At 37.5% G+C, this 12316-nt stretch overlaps 1 protein-coding gene across 18 annotated transcripts in view; it reads right to left on the bottom strand.

The window, feature by feature from the left end:
• The window catches only part of AFDN (afadin, adherens junction formation factor), a 213269-nt gene that overhangs the window by 15702 nt on the left and 185251 nt on the right, over nt 1–12316 (bottom strand). For 8 of the 18 annotated variants that reach the window (XM_073337925.2, XM_073337933.2, XM_073337939.2 and 5 more), the window contains 4 exons: nt 12083–12271; nt 8550–9581; nt 6810–6845; nt 1024–1158 (listed from right to left, as the gene is read on the bottom strand). In XM_073337925.2, coding sequence (XP_073194026.1) covers nt 1024–1158; nt 6810–6845; nt 8550–9581; nt 12083–12271 — 1392 coding nt within the window. The remainder of the gene's footprint in view (nt 1–1023; nt 1159–6809; nt 6846–8549; nt 9582–12082; nt 12272–12316) is intronic. The other 10 variants (XM_073337929.2, XM_073337934.2, XM_073337940.2 and 7 more) reach the window with 4 other exon arrangements.

Below are 12316 nucleotides of genomic sequence, written 5' to 3'. Positions count from 1 at the left end.
TGATCTTCCAAGCAGGAGCTCCGCCTATCACTAGAACATCCTTCTCCATTCTGAAGTCACAGTTTCACTAAAATCCAAGTTTTCATTCTGAAGAAACCAGATTGTCACTGCTCAAGTGAAATCTTACAGCGGGTGGGATGGTTCTACATTTACCACACAGAGTCAAATAAAAAGATTGAGATCTTAAGAAATTTATCATAAAAATTTTAGAACATCATGTATGAGTTTTTAAGGGACACAAAAGTCTGGAATTTTGGAGTGTACCTAACTGCATAGTGATCCAATTTCCTGCTAGATCATATTCAGGTCTAATAGCTTCCTGCATAAAAGAACCAACTCTGAGTAATTTTTTCCCCAGATTCAAACTAATGTAACAAAAACACGGTGGAGCATTCTCTCCACTTCTCCATCTCTGAATTCCATACAATATATTTTTCTTTTTGTATAAAAAATAGGTCTTTCTAAAACCTACTACATCAAACTTAGCAATTTTTTGTTTCTGCTTTTAAGAACACTGAATGTTAGTGAATTACAATAAAGTACCCAAAGACAATATGAAGCTCTTCTATTGAGTCACCATAGTCTCAGGTGCTAAAACCCTGTGTTAAGTTCCAGGATGATTACTGCTGGGGCAGGCTGGCAGGTCAGTCAGCTCCAACGCAGACAAAAGCAGCGTGGGAATGTCTCTTTCAGGCAGAAGAAAATAGAAAGCCAAGGTAGAGAATGCTCTGAAGGTAAACTCTAGCAGTGACAACTAAGCTCAGGGAGGACACTTAGCCTGAGATTTCTGTTGTGTTATTGTTTGTGAGTTACCAATAAATGCAAAAGCCATGAATGACATGAGTCTGGACATTTACCTAGGGTCTGTCTCTTCTATTTTGGATGGTAGAGGGTCTGAGCCCATGAATATTACCATCATGTTAATATATTCACCTCCCCCCTACAGCAAAACCAAATTGTTAATAGTCAGGCTAAGTAGGTGAAGCCCACAAAGAATTCTTGCTGCACTCAGAGGACCATAACCTTTTCTTCAGCCTCCCTCTTGGTCCGCTCCTCCTCCTGGCGCCGGCGCTCTTCTTCTTGCCTGGCTCTATCTTCGGCTTCTCGCTTACGCATCTCTTCTAACTGTTGCTGCCGTCTACGCTCTTCATCCTGTAACTAACAAAGACTTGTCTTTAATTGTTTATGAAATCACCTCCCCCTGGATAAGTCAGAGAGCACATACCCGGAGCATTCATTTTAAAAAGTGACCAGTTTAATGCAAAACACTACACTACAGCAGACCAGTAAAGTTTTCCCTGTCCAACTATAATTTATTACATTATATTTTCCCTGAAAGTCCCTAAAAACCATACAGAACTTCTAATAATTGTTGCACATAAAGGATGAGAAATGTATAGGAGGAAATGTACTGCTTTCTTTTCACTGCTGAATTTTACAACAGCTGTACACAACCAGAGAGACTTTTGGGGACACAGACTGTTCAGTTCCACCTACATTTTGCCATTATGGGAAATTCTACATATAGTTAACTAAAGTGAATCAGCAGAACTCTATTAAACTACCTCTATTAAAAAACTACCTTGCTAGTATGATTGTACATATGCGTACTGGACCCCTACAGAGGTACAGTTTGACTTACAGTCCAGACCACTTTAGTAACAAGAGTTTCACAGGTGAACTGAAATTAGACATTTGGAATCAACATTCCACAGCTCCAACAGCTACCAGCGTGTTTATTTTAGATTGGGATTAAAGCATTGAAAAAGCATGACGTTTTAGTCAAGGAGTCAATCCATTTAAAGTAAGAGGCTCATGTGGCAAGTCTACAAATACCCTCAAAAGATAATAAAAGTCTCCCAGTGTTTCTGCAACAGATGCACACTAGGAAAACAGACAACAAAGCAAAGTCTTTGGCTACTTGAATCTAACATTGCTAATACATAAACCTCAGATAAATGTAGATACAATTGTCTATCAGACATTATAACAACAATACACTGATCAGACAAATTAGGACCACTACAAATATATTTTTGCATGGTTCACTGAAGCGGTTCAGGAACTGCTGCCTATGGTGGAGAGAGTAGTCATTGGAATAACAATGTATCTCTAAAGTACAGAATTTATCTGCCATCTAAGTTGAGTCATGGTTCTTATTGCTATGAGCTTATATTTTTACATTAAACTTTTCACAGTAAGATTTATTAAACTGATTTTACTTCTGTGTTTCCTAAAGTTGTCATAATGTTTACATGTGGTTTTCTGCTAAATATATTCAGTCTACTCTTGTTCACAGTCAAGCAGTTCATGTACATACATGGTATGTCTACGCTCCAATTAGACACCCGTGGCTGGCCTGTGCCAGCTAACTCAGGCTCATGGGCTGTTTAAGTGCAGCGTAGATGCTGGGAATCCAGCTCCAGCCCAAGCTCTAGGACTCTCCCACCTTTCAGGGTCCTAGAGCCTGCGCAGCAGCCCGAGTGTCTGTCTACCCCGACAGAATACAGCAACAGTGGAAAGAGACCATGATATTTCTGCAGCGAATCTTCATGTAAGAGATCTAAATTCTCTCCCTATTTCCCGTCAATTTGAGCATGTAACTCCCATTAACACCAACAGAAGGGAGGGTATGCATTTGAAGACAAAAGACCCTTTAAACTTTCATTTTGATATCCAGTGTGTCAAATATTGAGTGAAGGCTTCCTAATGTTGCAATGGAATTTTTTAAACTGAATCTAAATGAGTCTATTGTTCCATTAAATGATTGCCATCAGATTTATAAATACACAATTTCTTGTTAAAATATTTAACCTAAAAATTGAAATACCTAGGCAAAATTCTTTAAAAACAGACCTTTTTAAAAATATTCAGTTTCTTTTTTATCTGACTGCCAGTTCAGGAAGGATTAGTTTCTTTGCTAACGCCCTGAACACTGGATTTACTTACATGTATCTGGTGGTGTCTGATTGTAGGTTACATCCTCTGTAGAGCACTCTCATCTCATATACCCTTACATGTATAACTAAGTCAGCTGATTATCAAGCATGCATTTCAAAGCTGAGAATTCCTCTGATTAGATAATCAAAGTTACAAACATCAGAGTGTGCTAATCTTTCAAGACCAGTTCATGGTCGTCAAAGTGATCGATTTATTTATTTTTTTAAATAAAAATGATTTAGTATTCATATTGGCATGTATCCGGTGAATATTTTTCAGAGGATGTTACCTTTGAACTCCAGTTACAGGAAAGTAAGTTGCTTTTATAGTTTTTGACACTACACAAAGGTAGAGGGAAGGCTCAAATACACGGGAAAGCAACTAAACAAGTTTTACAAAATATCTGTTATACAAGAATGGATCTGTTAATAAAAAAACTTATCACAATTAAAAAGCCTATTGGAATAAAGATCTCTTCTTCCCTTCCCCCTTTTACAACAATTCACCAATTTAGCATAAGAATTAATCTTATGGTACCAAATAATGATATGGAAGGGCACGAGATAAGAAAAATTCAGAAAAAAATCTCAAGAAAAATACTTTTCCACTCAAAGAAAAAATTGGCAAAAATAAGTCTTAATGAGAGAATAAAGGAGAACTTTTTGACTTTGTCCCAAACACTTAAAGAGAAATATTATTTGTATTTCTAGAGCACCAAAATAGGAAGAAAAAACCCCATGTGCCAATTTTGGAGCTGATGTCAATGTGTTGACCACAGTAATTTTGGAAGGACAGCTGTATCAGGTAGGAATGTGCTAGCCAGATCAGAGGCTATTCTAGACCTAAATCCTAGGAAACAGGCCAAGAGTGATAAATAAGGCTGAAGTGGGAGAGGATCGAGTGATCACTACAAGAGGACACCTCATTTCTGTATGACCTAGATAACTAGCTTCTATTTAGCAGTAGTCACACACCAAGAAAGGACTGTTGAGATGGCAAGGCACTACATACTGCTTGAAGCAATTAGCTTTTGTGACTGTGTGCACTGGTATACTATACTAACCCTACAAGTGGTGAGTAAAGCACATTTGATTCCTCAATTTTCAGAACAGTGAGAGGAAAATTTACCCACAAGTCCCATTTACATTAACAGGATTCTTGCAATTAAGATTGCCATGCACTAGTTTGAATATTTAGAGTCGTCTTGTCTAATACTATTTTTTTTAATTTAAAGTTTACACATCTGTCTGGTCTGACACTCAGTTAAAGGGTCACCTGTCAGTATAACTTCTCAAGACGTGCGGTACAGCTCAAGACCCACAGTACTGCTTATGTGAAGAGAGACATGTTACATGTAATGTGAAAACAAGTTCATTTGCTCCATATTCAGTACCTTCCCTTAAATATTTTTTGTTTAAATAGTAAAAAATAGAAAAGAGGAGCAGTATACACAGACATCCAAGAATAACTAATAGATCACTAGGTACAGAAGCATGAACTGTCCCTTCTCCTCTATCCTAGGTAGGTTGGTTTACCATATAAAATGTCAAGAGTTCATCAGGTCCCATAATCCTTGGTTTCCTGTGTGGCCAACCTGGACTTCCAACACAGTCTAGCTCAGGACAACAGCCAAACAGCTTCTTCCAAGTTGTTCCCTCTAACAGCAGACTATATCGTGACTCCGCTAATTCTTCTCACATGGTACTGCTGTGACATGCTAAGTGTGTAGTAGCCCAGACTGCACAAGTACCAATTATGCTCTCCAGTTCTCTCAGGGCAGCATGATGTGCCTCTGCCCAAAACTTAATGCACAGCTTCAATAAACTAAATACCTAATCTTAATTAGATAGCCTATTTCCCTCACATGACAGCCCAAGGGGGTAAAAAAGGAAATCAGTGCTAGAGTATTAGGAGCTGTTGAGCTTAATTCATGGGAATGGCTTCTGTGCACTGGACTTCAAACTGTACAAAATAAAGATGGGGTTTGTTAGGAACTTTTAAAAATAAAGTTATAAAATATTTTAAATTTATCTTTATATGGAGGCTTAATACAGGGGTGGGTCAGTTAGAATCAATAATGGCCCCACAGAATTTAAAAGGAAAAACATCACGAAACTGACATTTTATGCTTTGAAGATTTCATTAACCACTTTAGGGCCTTTTTGAACATATAGGTTACACTGTTCATTCTACAGGTCTAAATATACAATGAATGTCCTTCAACTTCATTTTCCCGTAGAAAGCAGACAATCTTGGGTACATAAAATGATGTGACAGAGATGCAACAAAAATGTAAGGAGTATTATCACTAAAGTTCAATATTGCCCTCCCCAACCATTCAAAAAAATCAGACAAGATTTAAAAAAAACTCATGAGATTGGCTTAGAAATTATGAAATTTTTAAAATAATACATTTGGGGCTCTTTTTATTTGTCTTCTGCTTTTTTGCCTTTAGGATTCACATTTTCAAACTTTTCTCCAGAACACTGTAAAAATGAAAGCTGAGATTCTCAACACAATGACAGCAGGAATTGGAACTTTAAGAAAAACACCAAATATTCCAAGACGTGATAAAAACCTTGAGAGATGGCAACACCAAAAGCTGGAATATCCATGGCTTTTCTGAATGTACTTGTCTCATTCAGAAAACAACTGAGAAAGCTCACCTGTCTTGTTGCTGCCAGAGGACTTTGAGATTGGTTATAACAATAGTAATCTGGCGCAGAGATACTACAGTAGTAAGTGTTTTAAATACATGTTATAAATTAGCTGAAGCATATATTTTATAAATTTGTCTTATAAAGCAGTATTTGCATTTCAATAGCAAAATTGGGCAACATTTCGAACAGTCACTTTTTCATTTTTTGAATGGTACAAATAATTTGTATCTATGGGACCTGTACCAAGCATTGGTTCAGATACATGAATTGCGTTCAGATTATACAGTAAATAACGTTAAAGGTGAGAGTTTCTTTTCTAGAGGGCTACAGGAAACATTTCAATTATCTGCTCATTCTCAATGCTGGCAATAGGTACCCCTTTATGTACTGGTTTAGCAATTACTGCCCTAAAACAATCACTTAAACAAGAGATTTTCCATCTCAATTTTAAATGTAAATGAATGGTATCAATCCAAATGAAATGGCAGTTTAGGAAAAGAAAGTAAGAGATAAGTTTTCTGATTATGTTTGTGACTTAGTTGGACATACTAGTTCAGGAGCTGTTGCCCTGAGTTAGTGCTTCATTCTATTACAGAAAAATATAAGAAAGTAAGAGAACATATTGTTTACTGCCAATCAGTGGAGAAGCTAAACTGATACACAAAGCCATCATGGGGGAGGATAGGGAACATGACTTTTTAAAGTAATAGGCCATGTACATTTTTGATGTCACTGGATTTAAAAATCTTGTGTATTTAAGCTGCTAAAACAAGTTCATATAAACGTCTGAAGAATGGCAGGACAAGTTTTCTTTGGCTTAGGACTTAAAATGAAACAAGTGAAACTGAGAAAATCTCACCCCACAATTTGTTGCTTCCAACTGCTTCGTAAGATGTTATAAATATATAGTTACATAGAAATATCAAATACAGAGATTCATATTAGATCACAGCTGCAAACAATTCAAAGCCACAGGCAGAACACAACATTTAAAGAAGAGAAGTAGGAGGAGAGGAGTAAGAAGAAAAGATTTAGAAACATTCAAAATGCATGCTTACAGTTAACTTACTGTATCACATCTTGATTCAGAACACCCCAGAAATGGCAAAGACAACATCCATTGCATTTTGGATCATTATTTATAAAGAAAACGAAACAAAAATATCGAGACGGGGAAGAGGTATTGAAGAGAAAGTAACAAGAACATACCAAATCTAGAACAGAGATTGCTGGCACAGCAGTCTGCTGCAGATAATAAGAAAAGGGGAAAAAAAAAGATGCACAGTGAAAATAAAGGTAAGTTTAGATTTGCACTATGCCAAAAGCATTTCCCTTTGATTTGATACTTCAGCTGTTTTAGAAAGGTATTAAAAAAAAGGAACTGAAGAATTTTGGACACTAGATTGCTGAACGGTCTGAACAGTGAAAACCCCAGTGTCCTAATGTGATAACATTTCAGATTAGCTATTCAGACACTCAAAAAAACAAAGCTAATGATGATCCTAGAGATACTATTCTTATTTGCATCTCTGGCATTATAGATAATGACATACAACAGAAGTGCAGACATTATCTTTAAAAAAGAGCAAGCAAGCTAATTTTAGTCCCTGAAGGAAACTTTTTACATGGTATAATTCAGGGTAGTACTGTGTAAAGCCACTAATGTTCTAAAATGTTGGAAAACCTCACTGACAGCTAATATTTAAAATTCATCCTTTTGGAGAAGAATGATATAATGTTATGCAATACAGTTGGTTACTCAACCCATTAATGATATGGTTTTTTAAGTCAAGCAATAATAAAAATGTTAACAAAGACTTTTTTGTGCAAATGGCAGTTTTATATGGAATTTAATGCCCATAGGTAACTGTTTATGTGTTACAATCACAAAGTTAGCAACACTGGCCAAGGATATATTTAGCCTTTCCTTTCATCAGTTTGTAAGTGTGGGGTATCTATTGCTTCAAAACAGTAATAAAGTTAGCCACAGGGTAAAAGGAAAGAAGCAGACTATGGCAAAGGCACAAAGATTAAGTTTAGGAATTAGTGCCAGTGGAGCTAATACAAAGCCAAAAGCTGCCAGAAAGAATCCGGAAGAAAAATACTTCTCTTAATCTGACAGTTATTCTACAATGTCAAACAAATGTGCACAAATGTTTCTTAGTGCTTGGCATTTGCTTACTATGGAACTGATTAGATCAACTCTTAGAAGGACAAGTAGCAGTAAAGATGCTCAACAAACTAAGGAACTAGCTTATAAATCCTTCAAAACAAAACTGTCAACTTGCAAATTCAGTATTCCTGGGGCTATGATTTATAAGAAAAAAAATAGTTTCTATATGGAAACAGTTTCTCAGTGAAGACAGAAAGGGCAGAATAACTTTAACAGACGGCATACAGTTGTATTACCTTCTTGCATGTAACAGCTGTAAATATCAATGGCTTTCACCAGTAAAGAAGCCAAATAAGAGCTATCAGAGAGTTAGAATAAAATAAAGATGCTAAAGAAACACCACCCTTTTTTGTCCCCTCCCCAAAGACCTTCGTTTTTATCCTCTATAAATAAAACTTCCAGTGCATACACCTGGCATCAACTTGTGTACGTTACTTTGAGGGAATTACAGTCAATGACTACCCTTCCCCTGTCTACATAGGGGATGCCATTTCTCTGAAGGAAAAGTTTTACAGCCAGGGAAAAAGATTTTGCTCTTATCTTTGCAGTCAGTTGCTTTGTACTTTTATAATACACCACTTAACTGGCCAAACTAAGGTAGTTTACAACATTTTTCTTTAGCATTTTCTATATAATGAAAGACAGGGACATTAAGACAGTCCAGTCCTCCTTTATCCTGTGACAATTTCACATTTTGTTTAACCAGTCTATTAAAGAACACAAGTTTAAATAAATGTTTACTATACTTGTGCCTAGAAAGGATTACCCCCTTTTACCCTGGCTCTTTTTTCAGCCTCCAGCCGTTGCATAATTAGTATGGTATCCACATCATCATCTTCTTCCTCCTCATCATCCTCATCCTTTTGCTTTGACTCTTGGAGTCGTTTCTGGAACTGCCACTCGAGCATAAGTTTGCGCAGGCGGTCGTTCTCTTCTGCTGTACGATCGGGCTTGTTTTGAAGTTCCTGAATCTCTTTACTCAGCATGTCCACAATGTGCATCTGCTGTTGCTTCTCTAGCTTCTCCTTAGCATCCCGTTTCCAGGGATCAGGAGACAAGCTATCACTGGAGGACAGTTCTTCTTTGCTGATGGTGATGTACTGCAGATCTCTTCGTTCAATGGTTCGGGGTTGCTGTTGGGGCTGTAGCTCTCGAATGACAGTGTCCTGGGACCTCTGCAATGTTGAAGGCTTTTCTGGTTTCACCTGCTGCACAGAAACAGGAGGAACCATAGGCTGAGCAGGAATTAGTGGCTGAGTACGCATCTGGCCCAATTTTCTTTCCTGCTCACGACGCTTCCTCTCTCGCTCTTCCTCCAGACGCGCTTTTTCCTTTTCATACCACCGCTGATGCTCCTCTCTCTTTTTACGTTCCGCAGCAGCTACCTGTGAAGATACTTGCATTCCTAGCTGGTTTGGAGGGGGAGGTGGAGGCAGAGGCAAAGGCAAATCCATTTGCAGTCCATCGAAATCAGCTGCATAGTGCACTGGTGGAGGAGGGGGAGGGGGAGGAAGGTCTGTTCTGATGGGCTGGGAAACTGCCACTGGTGTTGGCTGGTTGATGACTGGAGTTTTCCATCGGCCGGGTCCACTTTTGGTTAAACAAGAACCAGGGGAAATAGATTTGGAGGAGTGATTCAGATGCTCTTGGCTGGATGTGCTGGAATCCACAGATGAATTCATCCATGGATCACTGTCTGACTTTCGATCAATGTACTCTACATCCTTTCTTATAACCATTTCCAGACGATTCCTTTCTGGTTGAAAAATTTTATCATCTCGAAGTTCTTCCTGGGAATGAGCTGCACGCTAGAAGAAATAAAATGAAGTATGCGTATCAGTTAATCTGTATTTAATAAAATTTATATCCAATAAAAAAAACCTAATGGATGACAAAAAATGCATTTCTACAACACAAAAAGCCTTCTTATCAATACATTTACATCTTTTTGGTAAAGTAGAGAACTTTTCATAACTAGCAAGTTTCTCAAGATTTTAATGTCCGCAACACCACAAAATCACTGAGCCTTTTAAACCATGCAAGCCCAGGAAGACTTTGTAAGCTCTGAGGCAGAGCTGTCAAGCTGCACTGAGGGAATGATGAAAACAAAGCAGAGCTCATGCCAACAATCTCCCCCATCTCACTCAAGATCTCAGGGCTATCTTTAACAGCTCTTACCCATTTACAAACACACAGGCAGCCTGCAACAGTAACTCAAGTGCAATAAGTCTCCAGTTCAGTTTACTGCTGGGCAGACAAACATTTTTCTTTCATGAACACAGGCACACAGAGTGCTGAGAGAAGGGTGGGAATCATCCACTCACCCAACTGGGGGCATTCTCCCCTCTCTTGCCACTGTGGGAATTATTTGCGGTAGAGGATGTGGGTGCTTAGATGCCCCACCTTACTCAACTACCACCCAGGGATATTAAGCATTTATTCATTTACACACTTACAGCATTTTAAAAGATATCAAGCACTAACTACTATTACTGCATAGAAAGTGGGAATGCAATTGGATATTCAGACATGATTAGGCTGATGAAATCTATTGAAAGATTTTATTTTTTTCTTGAAGCAAATATTCATATTTTTGAGGATTAGAAAATTTTCAGTATTGACAAAGAACGTACAGACTTTCCACAAGTGACAGTGGAGGAGACTAACAATGCAAACTTCTCCATGCTTCCCCACCAATGACCTTAACTATGAACTAGAAAGAATGTCTTGTTTGGGATGAAAGGGTGTATTTTTTATGCTCTATTAGTTCTGTAGCTCTGAACACACAGCTACTTGTGTCAGAAGCACTGGGAAGATGCACCTAGCCAAATAGTTTGCTAATGACTTATGCATTTAGATGATAAAACAGGCTTTAAGTCAGCCATTAGTTACTACAACTTTCATGACCATGGCTCCAAATATAATTTAGATGAAACTGCTCTTTAAAAGTGAATAACTAGTTAATTTGACAACAAAAAATAACCAGAAACGATCATCCAGTGAAATGATTTTACAATAATGAAATGATTCTGAAACTGAGAAAAATGACGCTTTTTAAAACAAAAATAAAACCCCATTAAAAACGCTTGTGGATTTCATTAAAAAGTAATCGATGCTGTGAGATTTTTAAAGCTGATTTTATTTTAACAATGAAATTGAAAAGCGTTGATTGATATATGTGTTGTGAAAACCTAACATATACTTTTCAAGTACTTGTGAAAAACAAACTCCCAGCCATTTGCTTTAGTAAAATGCATTTTTCCTGGCGGAATCAAGGTTTCATGCTGCAACTCAGGGTCTATACCTATCAGCAGCTCTCTCAATGTGGGGTATTTAAGTGCTGATGTTTAGCTAAAATATTTTTATAGCAATTAGCTATAATATGATGTGTTAATTTCCATCTTAAACCCTCACGAAAGTTAAATGAACACTGGGTTTGTGTTCTAAATTCTTAACAGATGTGAAAACTGGAAGTGTATTATAGGCACCAACTGCATATCAGCACAATCATACTAAGGTTTTACCTATAATCTTTTCTCAAGCGATTATTGCATAGACTTCAGTGGCACTATTGGCATGAGTGAGGATTACTCTTACAAGTAAGGTTTCCAGAGTCAGTTTCCTACTCTTCTTGTAGGATTGCTACCTCAAGAATCAAGAAAGAAGAGCTTTTCAAAAACTACATGAGGTTTTAGCACCCAATTCTAAACCTTTTCTGTGCTTATGATGAATGCTGAGGGACTCTGTATGGTGGTTTTACAGAGGCAGATGGTGGGTGAGCACTACTAGAGTGGGAGATGGGAGATTCTGGTTCAATTCCCTGGTCCACCGCAGATTTCCTCTGAGGCTCTGGGCAAGTCTATCCGTGCCTCAGTTTTCCCATCAACATAATAGAGAATTATAGTTATCTCCATCTCATAGGAGTATTGTGACTATACATTAAATATTTTGAGAATGTCAGACTCTGTGGTAAATGGTTTCCATAATAGTACAACTGATACACTGTTTTTATAACCAGAGGGACAATTTATAAGTGACGGAAGTAAATACATTTCACTATAGATCTTGGGTTAGTTTTCACCTACAGATATTTCTGAAAAAAATATTTTTTAAAAAAAAAGCCCCAACAACAAAACTACACGCAGGCACTGGGGTCTGTCTGTTTAAAACTTCTTGTGGAACTGGGACCTTAGTTTGCTTTTAAAAAAAAATTAAATGTTTTGAAAGAGAAAACCTAATATTTTGTATTACTTTGTCTTCAGCAATCAGAAGGGAAAAGTTTTTAAATACTTGACAGATTATTTCTAACCTGCATTGCAGCACTAATTGAGTCATTACTCTCTGCCTGGATCTGTGGTTTGTCTTCATAACTTGGCCACTGATTCTGAGCAGGACCCATTCGATCCTGGGATTTTGAAGCTGGGAATGTGAAATATTCTCTGGTATAGGTTTGTGTTGGTATAGGATAAGCTTCAGGTCTTGGTGGCAGTGTCTGCTCCTGTAAAAGATAGAGAGGACAGGTTAAAACTGATCTATCATACAG

Source organism: Lepidochelys kempii, chromosome 3 (genome assembly GCF_965140285.1).
Source record: "Lepidochelys kempii isolate rLepKem1 chromosome 3, rLepKem1.hap1, whole genome shotgun sequence".
NCBI lineage: Eukaryota > Metazoa > Chordata > Testudines > Cheloniidae > Lepidochelys > Lepidochelys kempii.
This window is presented reverse-complemented; position numbering and strand designations above follow the sequence as displayed.